Below are 18,394 nucleotides of genomic sequence, written 5' to 3' on the forward strand. Positions count from 1 at the left end.
CCTTGCACGGTCTGTGCACCCCAACTTCTGTGTATTGTTAGGGGGGAGGTTATAGTAGCACTTTCCTCCCGGGCTGCTGGGAGCAACAAGGGAGACGATGTTGGGGAGCGCGAGCGATGCTGTGAACGTCACGAGCACTCACGGAGGTCGTTCTCCCTTTATTTCTTGATGTGAAAGAGGTGCCAGCCCCGCCAAGCCAGCCTCCCCCGTGGGCTCTTATCCTCCTCCCCATCTCCCGCAGGCTGCCCTGTTTTAACCTCAGTTCCAGTTTTATGATTAAACATCCCAGCGTCAATTATTTACAATATGTCCAGATGACTATCGGGGGTTGCAGGGGGCTGAGTGACTCACACGGGAGAAGCTGGTTTTTATGGGGGAAATAACATGAAGGGGAAACAAGGAATTCTACCACCTGACCACAGAGACTGAGGTCAGCCTGGGAAGGGCTGGAAGCATCCAGGGCGCCGGGAGGGGGCTCTCGTTGGGGGTGGGCGGGGTGCCAGGAGGCAGGGGTGGTGGAGCGGACTAGCTCCGCCCTAGATGTATCCAGTTGGAAGCTTTGCTGCGCCATGTGCTGGAGGACGTTGAGCAGGTGTCTTCTCTGAACATCCGTTTTTTCATCTGTGAAATGGGGCTTACTCTAGAAACTTTCCCGTCAGGGTTCTTGGATATGTTAAATGTGTTAAATAATGCCTTTTAAAAATAACATAATTAAATAAACCATAGCAATAATCATGAATATTTCTATAAAATAAGATATACTAAATTGTCTAAATATCGTTAATAACAAGAATAATAAATGCATGGAAAGCACCCAGCACAGTGCCCGGCATGTGGTAAACGCTTCCATGACTTGTCCACGGTTGCCTGCTGCGATCCCAGGACATCCGGAACAGTTGGGAAAAGAATCGGGTGGGACTTTCAGGGAAATGACTTCCTGAAAACTGGAAGCAGGAGGAGATGGGGGGGGGTACTTGAGAAAGCAGGTCTGGCCGAGGGGCTTCAAGTGGGGATCACAGGTAGCCAGGGAAGAGAGGGCGGGTAGAGGGCTGGACGAGCTCGAGCGGATTCCAAAAGTGCGCTTGGCAGAAGGTTTGGGAACACTTCTGTGCAAGCAGCATCACTGTGGCTAAAAAAGAAAATGTCCAGATATGGGCAGGATAGACGCTCTCCGCCTGTGTCCTGGCCTCCACGGTCAAGGGCGGCCCTGATAAAGGCCTGGGAACGGGGAGGGCTTTGCTTCGGCAGGATCCATCGGCCCGCAGAGGTCTGCCTGTCTTCTCTCCGTACCAACAGTTTTGGTTCGAAAGCCCCATATAAGGACCACAGAAAGGAAACGTCTGCCTAGCTTTGTCCCGAGGGCTTAGGAACTGGAGGTATGAGCACCAGGAAGGCGGGTGCCTGCTGATACAGCGGGAGAATGCGCGCCTTTGTCACAGTTTCTGTCCCGGCCAAGTTAGAACGAGTGCAGGCTTGCTTCCGGAGAAATCTCAGGTTAAAGTGTAAACCCGGTGCAGGAGGGCCGGGCCGCCCAGCCTCCGCCTGGCCTGGCCCCATGAGGAAGGGGTGCAAAATTCCCCAAGGGATCTATTTGATCAGAATCAAGGAACTGTGCCCAGTTAAAGGAGCTGTTGGACAAGGGAACGGTCTGGGCGCCAGCAGGTGCCCGAGGGTCTGCCCACGCAGGCTGCCCGCGTGCATCTTCTGCAGCCGCTGTGACAATTTACCACAAACGCGGTGGCTGGAAACAACGCACATGGATTCTCTTGCAGTTCTGAGGACGGAAGCCGCATGGGCTAAAGTCAGCAGGTTTGCAGGGCTGGTTCCTTCTGGAAGCGGAGGGGACAGGTGGCTTCCTTACCTTCTCCAGCGTCAAAGGTGGCTGCACCCCATGGCTCAGGGCTCCGCCCCTGGCTTCTGAGCTCACATCTCCTGCTTCCTCCTCTGACCTTCTTTACCTCCCTCTTCTAAGGACACTTATGATTAAATTGGACCCACCTGGATAATCCCGGCTACTCTCCCCATGTCAGGACCCTTAACTTCATCACATCTGAAAAGTCCCTTTTGCCATATAAAGTTAACAGTCACAAATTCCAGGGATTAGGACCTGGATATTGGTTGGGGAGTGGTGGGGGATCATTATTCAGCCTCCCACATGTCTTCTCCCAAATTCCAAGAAACACAGAGTGGGTAAGTGGCAAATAGCCCCGAGCTGAACCCCAGATTCTTCTCTGCCCCTAACTTCAATGGCCTTGAATTAGACTCTCACCACCCCCCACCCCCACCCCCACCCCCCGGGGCCTCTGTAAAGATAATGGATGCTCACCTGCCCCCACAGGTCTGGAAATGACAGCTAACACACTTGGAGCCGTTCCTCTCTGCTCGTAATGCAGTCACTCATTGATTTTCCAGCTTTACTGTCCCTGGAAACAGTCAGGCAGGCTCCTGGCTCAGGACCTCTGTTCTGTGGTTCCCTGTGCCTGGAAGGACCTTTGCTCAAATATCCACATGGTTCCCTCTCAGGCCTCCTTCAAATCCCTGCTCAAGTATCACTTTCTCAGTGACCGTGTTCCCTGACAGCCACATTTCAAGTCGTCATTGTTGCCAGCTTGTCCTCCCACCCAGCATTCTATGGAGTTTTCTACCAACAGGTGGTTGTCTGTCTGTTTGGGCCATTCGTCTTTCCCCAGGACTGACAGCAGGTCCCAGCACACAGTAGGTGCTCTGTTAATGTTTTGTTGAGTAAATCACTAAATACCCAAAATCGCAAACTTCGAGCCCATAACGCGTAACAACCCGCGAGGTCGATCCAAGTCCAGCTCCCCCGACCAGTAAGCGGTCAAAGGTGAGAGGTAACCTCTAGGTGAGTGTGGGTAGCCAGTCTAAGATGGGAACACAGCTGCTGGCCCAGAGGCCACCCTGGGGACCCACCCGTGCTGGGAGGGGATTGATACTGGCAGACAAATCTGAGCTCCCCAATGTGAGTTCTCTCCTCTGCCCTCCTCTACTTTTTTTTTTTTTTTTTTGCTGCAAAATGCCTCTTGGGAAGAAGGAACAAATGAATCAGGGCAGTGTCCAAGATGATCTTTGGCACAAGGACACAGGCTTTGTCCACAAGGTGCCCAGGTTCACAGAAGCCTGGCCAGCAGCCAGCACACTGACCCGAGCCGCAAAGTTGCATGAGCTCCCTGTCCCAGGAAGTTCGGCTATGACATCTCACTGGCCTCAGTGGAGGAACCCGTAACAGCGGCCACCTGCCCTGCCCTGCCCTGCCCTGCCCTTCCCTGGTGAGTTTGGCTGAAAGGCTGCTTTTCTCCTGCCTCGTAGATGAGGGAGTTCTGAACAAGGAGACTGTGCACAGGGTCACCACTTATACGCTCTGTGACCTGGGGCAAGTTTCTCAACCTCTCTGTGCCCCAGTGTATTCAGTGATAACGTGGATAGAAGGGGGGATAAGAGCATCTCCCTCATAGGATGCTTGGGCGGAACAAATGAGCTAAGCCATGCCAAGCACTTAGTGTGAGCCCAGCACACTCTGGTACCCGGGAAATAGTGGCAGATCTGTCCGTTGCTGGCTACATGCTGGGGCTGGGTGGGATGGTCAGCGCCCGTGCTCAGCCTTGCTTGCCAGAGTGGGAGACCACTGGTGGCCCATCCCCAGAGCCTGGAGAGGGATCAAAATGTCAGACATGCTTGGAATTGGTGGTGACAGGAGCTCTGGTTGCTGCCCTGCGTCTCATGAGCACCAGACTCTGTCCTGGCAGGGGGACACACGGTGATGTCACCTTTCCCAAGAAAGATTGAATGTGGCTGGAGCCCTTGAGACTGGTTCCCAGTGCCAGCCTTGCAAATAGGGTCACACGCCAGCCACTTGCTTAGAGAAGGATACCGCATCAAGCTCCAGAAGACTAGATACCCGGTTTGGTTTTTCTGTTTTGTTTTTGTTTTTGTTTTGTTTTGTTTCAAGATTTTATTTATTTATTTGAGAGAGAGTGAGTGAGTGAGCACGAGAGCACGAGCAGGGGGAGGGGCAGAGAGAGAAGCAGGCTGAGGAGGGAGACCAACGTGGGGCTCAATCCCAGGACCCTGAGATCATGACCTGAGCCAAACTGACTGAGCCACCCAGGCGCCCCAATACCCGGTTTGTTAACTCGCTCCTTCTGTTGATGGCTCCTGGAGTCTTCAGAATGTGTTTGACTTCCTTAATCTCACCAACATTTAAATGGATGAGCAAGGAGACTGGAGATGTCAGGTCTTATAAAATTCATGGAGATCTTCTGTTGGGGAGGGGGAAGCTGCCTCTTTTCTCTGCAACAGGTGGCAGGTGTCTGGGAACCGTCCTCTCTGCCATCTTGGTGCAATTTCTTAGGCTGAACCCTTCCGACAGGTCTCCTAAGTCTCCTCCTACCCCCGGACTCCACCCAAGGTAAATGTACAAACACTTCAAGGCCTCGCAAAGCTGCCTTTTTTTTTTTTTTTAAGATTTTATTTATTTATTTGAGAGAGAGAGAGCGCACAAGCAGTTGGGGCGGGGGGTGTGCAGAGGGAGAGGGAGAAGCAGCCCCAACACGGGGCTCGATCCTAGGACCCTGGGATCATGACTTGAGCCGAAGGCAGACGCTTAGCCGACTGAGCCAGCTAGGCGCCCCAAGCTGCTGCTTTATCGTCCTTCCCCCACCTCCTTCAAAGCTAATTTGTCGCTCTTTCTGTAGCCTCCCATTAAGCCCCATTTTAGGAGCACCAGCTGGTGATTAAAAGCATGGGTTTTCGAGCCAGACACATCTAATCCCTGCCTTGCACTAGCTGTGTCATTTTGGATTCGTGACTTTACCTCTCTGAACCTCAGTGTCCTTATCTGTAAAACAGAAATAATACCTCCCGAAGGATTGTGCGTGGAAGGAGCTCAACACGGGGCCTGGCACAGTCCGCATCCCACACGCGTGCGCTCTTAACCTGATGTGGACCTCCCTTCCGTGAGGAAGAATCACCTTGTCTTCCTGCTGGACCGTAAATGTATCTCACACGTCTGTGCGTCCCCCAAAGCCCCTGACGCACAATAGGGACCCAGCAATTGTTGGATTCAGATTCTCTAGAAAGCCAATTTCAAAGGCGCACCTGTTCCCCCGGTGCTTTTGTGACGAAATATCTCCGAGGATAAAGTACAGTGCTCACGGCTGGCCTGCCTGTCCTGCCCAGGGAGGGGTGTGGTGGGAGCGAAGGAGGTGCGCTGCAAAGTCAGCGGGATTTCATTGGGAATCTTGCCTGCTGCCAAGAGCTGTGTGGCCTAGGGCAAATTACATAACCTCTCTGAGACTCAGAGATAGTGGGGCTAATCATTCCTTGAAGGGTGGCTGCTGCTGGTGCTTCCACTATTCCTATAGTTACTGCTCTGCCTGGCAGAGCCCTTCACATCCCTGCTTTCCTTTTCCCCCGTCGGCTCTCTCGGGCCTGGGCAGCCCTCTTTCCTCCCCTCTACCTTTATGACTCGTTTGCACCGTGATCTTCATTCTTCCTGAATGCTGAAGCTACAAGAATGTGTTCTCAAAGAACGGGAACCTGACACCCTTGACCTTGGGTGGCGGGGAGGTGGCCTGAAATCCCCAGGCAGGCCTGGGGCAGCGTCAGCGGTGGTGGCTCAGCGCTTTTCTCCTCTGGGTCCCCCCTGCGTGGGACCGGAACTTGGTGACCAAAGTGACTGGGGGCTGAAACTTGGCCCAGAGGGCCCCACTGAGCTGTCTCTCTGTGATGGGAATGTGGCCTGGTTCCCTGGGAATGCAGCTGGGGATCCCTTTCCCAATTATGCAGCTTGGCGGGGGGGGGGGGGGGGGGTGGGGGGTGGGAAGCACAGGGAGACGGGTCAAGGAACCTCTTTGTCCTGGGGACTGGTCAAGCTGCCAGGCACCTCGGACCACTGGGATCCCCTCCCACGAAAGGCAGCAGGGCCAGGCGCCTGTGAGACTGCGCCTTCCAGGGCCAGGGGGCAAGCTCGGTGGCCACGCAGGGGTCTAGATCTGATCCCCGCTTTCTTTTTTTATTATTATTTTTTTAATTTTAATTTTTTTTATTATATTATGTTAGTCACCATACAGTACATCCCTGGTTTCTGATGTAAAGTTCGATGATTCATTAATTGTGTATAACACCCAGTGCACCATGCAATACGTGCCCTCCTTACTACCCATCACCAGTCTATCCCATTCCCCCGCCCCCCTCCCCTCTGAAGCCCTCAGTTTGTTTCTCATAGTCCATAGTCTCTCATGTTTCGATCCCTGCTTTCTAAATCCCCATAGCATTGCTGGGATTCAGCGGGAACGGGGCAAGGGCTTAAGGCTTGTCTATCACTCGGGACCCTTTGCTCTGCCTCAGCTAGGACAGGACCGTTTTTTTTTTTTTTTCCTTTCTCTTTCTTTCTTTCTTTCTTTCTTTCTTTCTTTCTTTCATTCAATTTTATTCAAAGCATTGTCTTCATATTAGATTCATAGAGACTCCAGTCCAGGTGTGGGATGGCCGCGCTTGGGTCGCAACCAGGTGGAGTGCTCTAATGTCCAGAGCTGTGACTGTCCGCCCCCACCCCGGAAATCCCTGCTGGCTCTGGTCGGCGAAGGGTGCGGGTGGGAGGGAGGACAGCAGCTGCCCAAAAGGAGGGAGGCTCGGGGCTCTCACCCCTGCCGACTTCTGCCTAGGAACACCAGGGAACGCTGAAACCTCAAACTCCACCATGGAGGGATGCCCATGTGGCTCAGTCAGTGAGGCGTCTGCCTTGGGCTCAGGTCATGATCCCAGAGTCCTGGGATCAAGTCCCACATCGGGCTCCGTGCTCATCAGGGAGCCTGCTTCTCCCTCTGCCACTCCCCCTGCTTGTGCGTGCTTTTTTCTCTCATTCTGATAAACAAACAAACAAACTTAGAAAACCTCCACCAGGGAATGTTGGTAGAGTCACCTTCTTGGGTCAGAACGGAAATCATATTTAGCCTGGGCACCTCTCCCATGTTGCTGGCAAATTGTTTGCGTGCAGACACTCCGGAAAGTTGCTCGAACTAACCCGCTCCCCCTTGACACCAACCGTGGACTAGGAATTTCCCCAAATTGATGTGGGACATTGGTCAAACTTTTTACCTTGCCAGATACTCATTCTACCAATAGTTATTAAGCACCTGTTAGGTTCCCTAACGAGAACTTTCATTCAGGGAGTTTATACTCCACTGGGGGAGACAGGGAGCCAACAAGAAAGCAAAACAATACTATTATCGATTGTGAGGTAATGTCATCCATCCATGGGAAGGAATGTCGTCAAGGAACCAAGCATGGGGCTTAAGAGTAGCTGGGTGATGGAGGGACATTTTATATAGAATAGTTAAGGATATCCTCACTGAGGAGGTGGCATTTGAGCTGAGAGACAGAAGTAGTGAAGAAGTAGCCAGACCTTTACAGATGGAAGAGTGTTTCAGGCATGGGAAACAGCAAGTGCAAAGGCCCTGTGGCAGAACGTGCTTGGGTGGGTGAAAAACAGAAACCACTGAGGGTTGGTGAGGCAAGAGAGAAGATAGGAGAAAGGCAGGAGCCAGTCCAATCTGGTGGGGTTTCAGGCCACAGCAAAGGAGTTTGGAATTTATGCTAAGAGTGGTGGAAAGGTGTTGTTGGGTGTTGGAAATTCCTGTTCCATAGTAATTCGGCCAATGTAAAGGGTCTATAAGGTCCCGGTGAAGTGTAAGGAATAATGTAATGAATAAACACCCACGTATTGTTTGGTTTTACCTGGTTTCAAACGTCACATAAATGGAATCTGCTTTTCTGTTCAACATCACGTTTGTCAGAATGGGCCACGTTGGTGCACATGGCTGTGGGTGACTCCTATTCACGGCTGTGCGGGACTCCACTGGAAAACGCTGTCATGGCGTGTCCTTGCTCCTGGTGCATGGCCTTATTTGATTTTCTAATGTTGAACCAACCCTACATTCTTACATAAACCCAACTTGATTGTGATGTATTATGTATTTACCTTTTTAAAAATTAATATATTTATTTAAATTGAATTAACATATAGTGTATTATTAGTTTCAGAGGTAGAGTTCAGTGATTTGTCAGTCGTATATAACACCCAGTGCTCATTCCATCACATGCCCTCCTTAATGCCCATCCCCTGGTTACCCCATCCCCCCACCCGCCTCCCCTCCAGCAACCCTCAGTGTGTTTCCTATGATTAAGAGTCTCTTATGGTTTGTCTCCCTCCCCGATTTTGTCTTGTTTTTTTTTTCCCTCCCTTCCCCTATGCTCCTCTGTTTTGTTTCTTAAATTCCACGTATGAGTGAGATCATATGATAATTGTCTTTCTCTGATTGACTTATTTTGCTCAGCATAATACCCTCTAGTTCCATCCATGTTGTTGCAAATGGCAAAATTTCATTTTTTTGTTGGCTGGGTAACATTCCATCGTATATATAGACCACATCTTCTTTATCCATTCATCTGTCAATGGACATCTGGGCTCTTTCCATAGTTTGGCTATTGTGGACATTGCTGCTATAAACATTGGGGTGCAGGTGCCCCTTCAGATCACTATGTTTGTATCTTTGGGGTAAATACTCCATAGTGCAACTGCTGGGTCATAGGGTAGCTCTATTTTTAACTTTTTAAGGGACCTCCATACTGTTTTCCAGAGTGGCTGCACCAGCTTGCATTCCCACCAGCAGTGCAAGAGAGTTCCTCTTTCTCTGCGTCCTCGCCAACATCTGTGGTTTCCTGACTTGTTAATTTTAGCCATTCTGACTGGTGTGAGGTGGTCACATTGTGGTTTTGATTTGTATTTCCCTGATGCCGAGTGACGTGGAGCATTTTTTCATGTGTCTGTTGGCCATTTATATGTCGTCTTTGGAGAAATGTCTGTTCATGTCTTCTGCTCATTTCTTGATTGGATTATTTGTTCTTTGGGTGTTGGGTTTGATAAGTTCTTCATAGATTTTGGATACTAGCCCTTTATCTGATAAGGCATGTGCAACTATCCTCTCCCATTCTGTCAGTTGTCTTTTGGTTTTGCTGATTGTTTCCTTTGTTGTACAAAAGCTTATTGTCTTGGTGAAGTCCCAATAGTTCATTTTTACTTTTGTTTCTCTTGCCTTTGGAGACGTGTCTCGCAAGATGTTGCTTGCGGCCGAAGTCACAGAGGTTGCTGCCTGTGCTCTCCTCTAGGATGTTGATGGATCCCTTTCTCACATCGTGGGATTCCATTTGCTGGTATTTTGTTTAGGATTTTTGTTTGTGTGCAGACAGATCAGATTGGCCTGCCATTTTCCTTTCTTGCCTTGTCCTTGTTTGGTTTTGGTATCAAGGTTATACACTCTTCATAAAATGACTTGGGGGACTGTTTCCTCTTCTTTTAGCCCCCAGGGCCCTTGTGGAAGACATAAAACCGCAGAAGGGTCTGATAAACGCGGCTACCAGACTGTCACCCTTCTTTGACCCCCCCACTTTTTTGGTACAGAATCTTGGCCTCTTCCGGAACAACTCTTCTTGTTTGTGCCCCCAGCCCAACCTATGCCCGCCCCCCTCCCCCCAAAAAACAAAGAAAACACATTCCTCCCCCATGAGTGCCTCAAATGGAAATGCTCACAGCTCACTTAGAAAGCTGTGTTTCTGGTTTGTTTTTTTTTCTACAGGTGGGTCCTTAACTCAAGAGTTTAGCATGGAGAGTTGTTTTCAGGACTGCCCTGAATGCGCCCAGGTAACAACAGGTAGGTGCCTCTCTTACCCAGTTAACCCCTTTTCTTGAAAACCCAGGTATAGGATCACTCACGTATCCCTTAGGGCTGCCCCGAACATGAGCCGTGATGGGTCCAGCCAGAGGTGAGTCTGGCAGAGCTGGGACCCCGGTCTGCCCGCCAAGGCTGCTCTGTTTTAGGGACGTGTTGGAAACTATGTGGTCCAAGTCCTCTAAGCACAAAATTAGCTTCTTTCCATATTTTTGAAAGGGAAAGAACACCTTACTAAATATAACATGGGTCAACAAGCCAGAAACAAGATAAATAGCTAACAGCTGCAGTTTGGGAGCCGGGTTCCGCACCCCCGGTGAACCCACCAGGGGCCTGGTCTGCAGAGGGAGGGCAGAACCAATGGACAATTTTAAGTGACCCCTGGACCCATAACCCTGCCACGAACCCAAAACACAAAAACCTTTATTTCATTTTTTGATTCTAAAGGCAACACATACACATTTCTGTGTTTCCAATTGTTAAACTCTCCCAGTAAGAGAAAGAAAATTAAAACCACACTAATCCTACCGCACGGAAAACAACTAAAAAGACCATGGAATGCATAATTTGAGGGTTTTGAAATTTCATATAAAACATTAATTAGTGTTTCTCAGCCTTTTCCCCCCAGTGTTGTCCCCTGAAGAGTCTTTTTAGACATTGTTTTTGTAATGCCCCCACTTCACCCCCGCCCCAGGAAATTTTCATACTGCAGATATCCTGTGTGTCTGGTAATGCATTGTGGAGGGCCACAAACCATTGTACTATCGAAGACTATTTTACACCATCCCCAAGAACGAATTTTTACCCTCCCCCCGCCATGGGTGGTCTCACCCCATTGGGAATACAAGCTTTACATAATATCAAATAACCTTTCTAGAAGAAATTACTATATGCTGGTCCCATATAATTCTAGGTACTTTATGTACGTTTTCTTGTTCACTTATCATAACTCTCCTCTGAGGTGAATACTAGAAAGCTTTTATCTCCATTTTACAGTTGTGGAAGCTGAGGCACAGAGACGTTAAGTAACTTGCCCAAAGGCACACAGCTGGGAAAGTCAGAGTGAGGATCTGAGCCCAGGCAGCCTGGTTCCAAAGTTCACGTTGAACCACCAAGCTACATTGCCTTGCAACAACACCTTCTGGTTGTAACGAATCCGAAATATAGACATAGAGTAACAGGTACACTTCCCAAGCCCTGTTTATTCTCCGAAGCAGTCACTGCTAAGTTTGGAATGTGTCACTTGTCTGAGATTTTTACATACATGTTTGTATATGTGAAAATCTTTTGTCTCTTGTTTAACCTAAGAAGGATCATCCAGTTTTCCTTCCTATATATTCATACATACAGATCTGCATATAGAATTTTTTAAAAATTAGAATCACACTGAACATACCGTCTTTTTTTTTTTTACACTTTGACTTTAAAATGTATCATTAGCTGGCTTGAAAGCATAATTTAACAAGCACGTGTACCATATTTTATTTAACCAGATGCAGATTATTGGCTATTTATGTAGTTTCCAGTTTCTCACTGCTACAAAGCTGTGATGAATATCCTTGTACATCATTCTTCGAAGCTGGAATTACAGAGCCAAAGGGTAGAAGCATTTTTGAAACTTTTGATTCATCAATGCCAAAATTCGCCATCCAGAAAAATTGTATGAAATCACTTATCCCAACACCATTACCCGCACTGGGTATTACTGCCTGTTTTCCATCACTGACCATTTAACAGGCCCAAATGTATGAATCCCGACATTTTCATCTCTGTTGCTAACTCTCACCTGGGGCCTGTTTTACTCACGTGACAAGCAAGGCAAAGCTTGAGGCAGGAGAGCAGGGAGGGTGGAAGGTTAAAGTGGCCCCAGTCACTGGTTTGGAAAACACGCTGTCAGCCTCCCAGGGTCAAGGCCCACCTGTTGGGCCCCTAGCAGGTGCTCAGTAATGGGCTTTTTCATCTCCTGCTTCCTGCACCAGCCTCGGGCTGCACCTTCCCGCCCCTGAGCCGTCCTCCTCCTCTTGCCTTGTCTCACATCCATTTGGCAGAACTGCTAAACCCCTCATTCATTCCTTTGCTGGCTGTGAGTGTTATTTGGGAAACAAATCCCCTCGTATGTTTGGTAGGCTTTTCAGCTGGTCCACAGCAGCTGTCTGCCGCGGGATGGGATCCCTGTTCAGTGCCCCGCATGCCTACACATACGTGTTGACACATCAGTATGCACATAGCACGGCACAATCCGGGTGCAGAGCCGATTACGTGACGTGGCACTTCTGTCTCACAGAGACGTTCCATATGTTCTCCAGCCCGAGTTAGGACACCCACCTACGAAATTCCACAGTTTCTAGACTTTCTTCCCACTTTGTCGTTATTCCCTGTCGACTTTTTCCTGCTGGCCTGGTAGCCCCGCTAACCCTTAACTTGCTCACCTGTGTCCCTCCAGTGCCTGCCATTGCTTAGCAGATGCCCAAGAAATATTTGTGGAGTGAAAAAAGAAAGAAGGAACAGACCTCAAGCCGATAAAGGATATTATCCCAAATATTTTTAGAGTATTTTTTAACAAAGTGGCCACTTTCAGATTGAGCCCATTGTTTGATGAGAAAATATCTGTGCAGTGTTAGATTTCAAGTGGCCTGGTTAGCTGTCCTTCTGGAAAGATCGGAAAGAATGCAGAATTGAAAATAGGACCTTGCCCATCCAAACATCTGTCAGGCTTTATTGTTCTGCAATGGTCGCTGTCCCAGGAATCATGTCTTAAGGAGCAGTGAGCCAGGAAGGGTGCTCGCTGCTCGCTGGTCCTCCTGGCCCCTGCAAGTGTTCTGAGCTAAACCTTCAGGCGACTTGCTTATCTGACTCACTCTCCCAGCCAACAAATGGTTGTGGAATCCCAGGACGGTGGGCTTGCTCCCTTGAGCACCAGGTCTCTGAGCCGCTTCGTGGGAATAGGGTTACTCGCCCAGCCGGGGCACAGCAGCTAAGATGAAGAATAGGATGCTTCTGCCCCTTTAAGAAAAGCAAAACTCTGTGGCTGAAGGGAGGCTAGTCTCGCAGGATGGCTTCAGGTGGCCTCTGTTCATTTCATTCAGTGCTTCGGCAGACAGGTTTGGAGCCCCTGCTATGTTCTGGGCGCAGAAATGTGTCATGGGAAGAGAGAGACTGGCCACAGTAGTCACTGGTGGCTGTGGGAGCCCACGGAAGGGGCAGCTGAGCTAGGGGGACCAGAGAACGGCAGAAATGCTGGAGGGGGCTGTGCAGAGAAGGGCGAGGTGAGAGATGACGGGGAGAGGCCATCACATGGGTGATTCCAGGAGCCAGGATTTTCTGCTGCAGGGAGTGGGGAGCTGTGGAGGGTGGGGACCAGCCGGTAGGCTGTGTGGATGGGGACGTATCCCTGATGGATGCCGTCACCCAGGCGATTCGGGTCCAGCTACTGACCACGGCTCATGCACGCCACGGTTCGGGCTCCTCGCCGGACCCCCTACCAGTTGAGATTTCACTGCGCTTCGTTAAATTCCACAAAATGTTTTCAGGACCCGGAGCGCTGACCTCTCTGGTCTCCTGCATGGAAAGGTCTGGCTTTTCCTTTTCGGGTGGGGTAGGCGGACCAGCCCTCCTTCTGCAGTCTCACAGAAGGAGCCAAGCGTAGCACGTAAGACATCTGGAATGTATCAACGGCCCAGCCCGGCCCGAGCCCACGGCTCAGTCCTGCTCCCAGCTCCTTCAAGAGCACAGCCGCTGTTTCACAGAAGTGTCTGGAATCCGAGCTGATCCTCCTCTCTCTTCTTTGTGCTTTCCTTCCAGACCCCTCAGCCACAGCTGTCCACACAGGATGCCTCGAATCTGCTTGAAGCCGTCCCTCGGGAGCCCAGCCGCTGTTTCTTTAGGGCGGCACTAGGGGCTTCGTTCCGTGCGTTGAAGGGGCTTCTCTTATTCTTGCTGCTGCTGCTGCTCTTATTTATTTCTTTTCTTTCTTCGTACCGGCCTTACCCCGCTCCCACTGGCATGATGGCCCAGTCGAAGGCCAACGGCTCCCACTATGCGCTGACCGCCATCGGCCTGGGGATGTTGGTTCTCGGGGTCATCATGGCCATGTGGAACCTGGTGCCCGGGTTCAGCGCCCACGAGAAGCCGACGGCTCAGGGGAACAACAAGACAGAGATAGGCAGCGGCATTCTCAAGAGCAAGACCTTCTCCGTGGCCTACGTGCTGGTCGGGGCGGGGGTAATGCTGCTGCTGCTGTCCATCTGTCTGAGCATCCGGGACAAGAGGAAGCAGCGGCAGGGCGAGGAGATGGCCCACGTCCAGCACCAGCCGGGGGTCGAGTCGCATGCCCCCGAGGAAGACAGGTGAGGACGGGCTGACCACCCTTGGACGGGGGATGGACACACACGCACACACACACTCAGAGGGTTCACTGACGAGACTGTTTTAGTCTAGAAGACTCTGCCTTCCCACTTTCCCCCAGTAAGGCTCTATAAAGCAGTTTACAATTTTCCAGATAACTTCATACTTCTATCCCAGAGCCTCCCAAATAATGTGCTATGAATGGATTAAAGGTGTATTAAGATATTGACACCCTCAGGGAAGCCGCATGGGGCCCAGGGCAGCCAGAGCCTCCAGCGTGCTCTGTGGACATGCTTTGCCTTGAAAAGGTTGGGAAGGAGTGTTCTATTTGGACCAAAATGCCACGAATGCATTTAAGAGATAAGCAATACATTAGGGAGGACATGATGAAGGTTGACATCCCTACTAGAAAAAGAGCCCTTACAAATGAATGTGACAGATGGACACGCCGGTAGGAAAATGGACAAAGGATACAAGCAAGCATCTCCTAGATGTGCAGACAGTAGATGTTCAACCTCATGAGCCATGAAATGCAAACAAAAAGAAGGTGTCATTATTCTTTGCCTATCTTAATGGCCAAGACGGGCAGCCCCGGTGTTGGAGAGCTGTAGGGAAATGGGTCACGGATGGGGGTGTGGACTGACCCAAGCTTTCTGAAGAGGAGTTCCACAGTGAGAGGAAGTATTGAAGATGCGTGTCCCTATCCATTCTGTTCCTAAGAGTTTACCCTTGGGAGAAAAATCACGCAAGTGCAAGGGAGTCTCAGCCCTTAGGCTTATCAGAGCATTGCTTAGAATAGCAAAAACGGAGAAACAGCCTAAATACCCATCATTGGAGCTAAATTATGGCACGCCCACTCAGCGGCATTCTGCACAGCCATAGCTGAGCTGTAGTTGCTAACGGAGGACCATATGCACCCTGGTGAGAAAGGGAGGTTACAACACAGCGTCTTTGGTAAGGTCCTAATCGCATCAAATGTTGCAGCTGTGGGATTAGAGAGGGATCTGGAAAGGTGTACAACAGAGTGCTAACAGAGGTTGTCTCCAGGTGGAAGGAGATGGGATGGTTGTATTTTCTGCCTTAGGTTTTTCTGTATTGTTTAGATTTTCTGCAACTTTGTCATCTTTCTGGCGGGAAGGGAGTTGTTTTTAGTTTGGAAAAATGAAACCTATTTTCAGATAATAAAAGGTCATGCATGTGTATTCTAGGAAGCTTAAGAAATGCAGAAAAGAACAAAGAAGGAAAATAAATCACCCCTAATTACCCACCCTGGCCATGAGCACACACATGCCTAAGGGAGATGAGAGGAAGGCCTAGACAGACAGGGACGGGTTGCCGTTGGCCATTATCACCCCACAAGTTCAAGTACAGAGTTCTGGAAGGTGGCTAAAGTCACCATTCCCTATACATGTGTCAAATAAACAAACAAACAAGCACCCTAACTTTCTGGTTTTCTCTTTCAACAATCAAAGGGGAGAGTAAGCCTGAGGATAAGACCTTTGAGCCTTATAGTGAACTTAGAGGACAAAATTACAGAATAACCTGAAATAGATATAAATTGTATTGCAGAAATTCCTTCTCTACCTGAGAACAACCATTTTGCTTCAGACTGACAGCTGTTTCATGCATGTTTGTATGGCCTTTGGCCAAAGGACCCAACCTGGCACCAGAACAGCCCGTCTGGCATACGGTGAAGCGTGAGGCTTAAAAGCAAAGGGATTTAACTTCCGTATGTCAACGCTTCCAGATCACCCAGTGTAGTCGTTGAGTGTGGTGTTCTGCTTCTGTTCTCCCACTTCCCAAATATATGACCAAGTCACCTAACCTTGACGTATCAAGTTTCCCCATCCATAAAATGGGTATAAAAGAGGACCTAACTCATAGCGTCATTAGGAAGATGAAACTGGCTGATACATGTGGAAGTACTTAGCACAATACCCGACTCGTAGCACACAGTCGAAGCGTTAGCTTTTGTTCCTTCTGGGACCCACTGGTGGTTGACAAGGCTGGGGTACGAGGACCCGGGGCTGACACGGGATCCGGAGTTCATCTCCTTGTGGTTTTAAACACGGCGGAGCGCGTGCTAACCCTCTCCATGCTGGTGCTTGCTGTCTTACAGCCAGGAGGAGGAGGAGGAGGAGGCCGCCTCCAGGTACTATGTCCCCAGTTACGAGGAAGTGATGAACACGAACTACTCGGAAGCCAGGGAATCGGACCAGAACCCAAGGATGAGCATCTCTCTCCCCTCCTATGAGTCCTTGACGGGGCTTGACGAGACCAGCCCCACAGCCGCCAGGGCCAGCGTGGAGCCCAGCCCGGGGCACCCACCCGACAGGCAGAACTCCAAGCTGGCCAAACGCCTGAAGCCGCTGAAAGTTCGAAGGATTAAATCCGAGAAGCTTCACCTCAAAGACTTCAGGATCAACCTCCCGGATAAAAACGTCCCTCCTCCCTCCATCGAGCCCCTGACGCCCCCGCCACAGTACGACGAGGTCCAGGAGAAGGCTTCCGACGCCCGGCCACCTGACTGACGGCCCCGCTTCGCCGTGTCCCTCCGGTCACTCACCTGCCACACCACGGACCCCCAGTGAAGCCGCTCCAGCTGCAGTGGGGACGTAGAGGGGCCGGATGCAAACAGACGGATGTGGATGGGGGTGGGGAGGGGGGTGGGGGGGGCCGGTGACTGGGGACTGACTGATGTCCACGGAACCTCACGTGGCAGGTGCGTGGGGAAGAGCCGCTGCCTCGGATCTCGGCATGTGGACCCCGTCGGGAACGCGGGGTACGCATCTTCCCTGTCGTTCTTCCCCAGCTCTGAGTTGTTGGCGACAACACCGCTCTTTCCAATCAGGAAAGGACGCCTAGCAGCTGGTCTCGGTTGTGATTTTGTTTTGCTTCCACGAGGACTGTTTTGTTTCAAAAAGAAAACCAGATATGCCTTTGCTTTCTTCACCAGAGTCCTGAGCTGTGGGTAGGAGAGGGGACTCGGCTTTCTAGAAAGGACGACGCAGGGCTGTTCCATGAAGGAAGCGAAACGAGAGGCTGATCGATGCTGTGGGGGTGAGGCCCCTGCGGCTGTCGGTTCCCGGAGGGCCCAAGGCCCGGTGGTGCATCAGATCGGAGTTTTGCTGGTACGCTTTCCTGGTGTCTCCTGGGTAAGGGCGAGAAAGGACAGCTGTGTGAGTTATTTTATTCCTTCTAAAATGCCATGCAAGGGAGCTTTTGATAATAAAATATTTTATATGTAGTACATTGGGGCGCTGAATTACTGTACCAGCTCTTCCAATGCTGACTTGCTTAGGGAGAAATATCGCGGCTCATAATAATAGCGGCTAATCCACACGAAGCACTTCCCGTTGCCATGCGCCGTGAGTACTTCACGTGTGTTTTCCTGTCTCATCTGTATCCTGGTGTCCCCGCCATTTTGAAGGTTAGCTCCCCGAGGCTCAGGTTCAAGTGCCCCATGTCACACGGCTAGGACGCAGTGGTCTGGCTCCAGGGCCTGAGTTCTTTAAATGCTCAGTGTAAAGCGCTTCTTCAGACTTTGAACAAGGATCTGTTGTGCTTCCCAAAAGCTGGGGCTGCGCCATCAACCCACACGCCCAACAGAACATTGGGGCTGTTTGGACATCAGCTCCTACCTACTTAAATGTCCTCCCAGCAGCCCCCTCCTGAGACCCGGCCCAGAGGGAGCCAATGGGCTGTGTGCTCAGAAAGGCCAGGTGAGCGTGTCCTCATGCAGAGGGCAAAGTGGCTGCCTGTGGAGCCCAGGAAAACCGTTCAGCCAATGAGGATGCCCAGGGGATTGCTGACTGCTGAGGCCAAGCCAGGAGAGAGGAACAGCGACGTCTGGGGTCAGGGTCTTGATCGTGGGGTGGGAGTCTGGAAAGACACACCTGAGTCCAGGGGCGCCTTCCTGGTCCTGGGGAGCATGACGTGGAATCTGCATGGCTGGGAGAAGAGTAAATCCTGAGGCCATGGATGTTTCCCAGAAGCTCCTAAGTAGAGAAGGGGCAGCAGGTAGGGAGTGAATCACCTCCTTATCTCGGGATTGGCAGCAGAGTCTAAATGCCAACCTTTCACTTTCCTTATGCAAATCCATCTGTTGAGAGGGAGTAGCAGGGACCTGCTACGTGGCTAAGACACGAGAGGCCTGGTCTGGTCACAGCCCACTACGGAGCCAGCCTGGGGCTCTCCATGTATCTGGGGGCTGGGTTTGTTCTTGGGTTAAGTCTTTATGCTTCCTCCTGATGGGAAGACAGACAGGAGGAAAAAGAAGAGACTAGCAGGGCACCTGGGCGGCT

General features: G+C 50.7%; 1 protein-coding gene across 2 annotated transcripts in view; it reads left to right on the top strand.

Annotated features, from left to right (window-relative positions):
• TMEM51 (transmembrane protein 51) overlaps window positions 1-17,338 on the top strand; it is a 56,546-nt gene extending 39,208 nt beyond the window's left edge. Inside the window, exons 2-4 of one of the 2 annotated variants that reach the window (XM_044391467.3) lie at window positions 9,654-9,728; window positions 13,548-14,092; window positions 16,210-17,338. In XM_044391467.3, coding sequence (XP_044247402.1) covers window positions 13,749-14,092; window positions 16,210-16,621 — 756 coding nt within the window. In that variant the 5' untranslated portion in view covers window positions 9,654-9,728; window positions 13,548-13,748 and the 3' untranslated portion in view covers window positions 16,622-17,338. Of the gene's footprint in view, window positions 1-9,653; window positions 9,729-13,122; window positions 14,093-16,209 lie in introns of those variants that run through there. The other variant, XM_044391468.3, reaches the window with a different exon arrangement.
• The last annotated feature ends 1,056 nt before the right edge of the window (window positions 17,339-18,394 follow it).

This window comes from Ursus arctos, unplaced genomic scaffold (genome assembly GCF_023065955.2).
Source record: "Ursus arctos isolate Adak ecotype North America unplaced genomic scaffold, UrsArc2.0 scaffold_32, whole genome shotgun sequence".
Lineage (NCBI taxonomy): Eukaryota > Metazoa > Chordata > Mammalia > Carnivora > Ursidae > Ursus > Ursus arctos.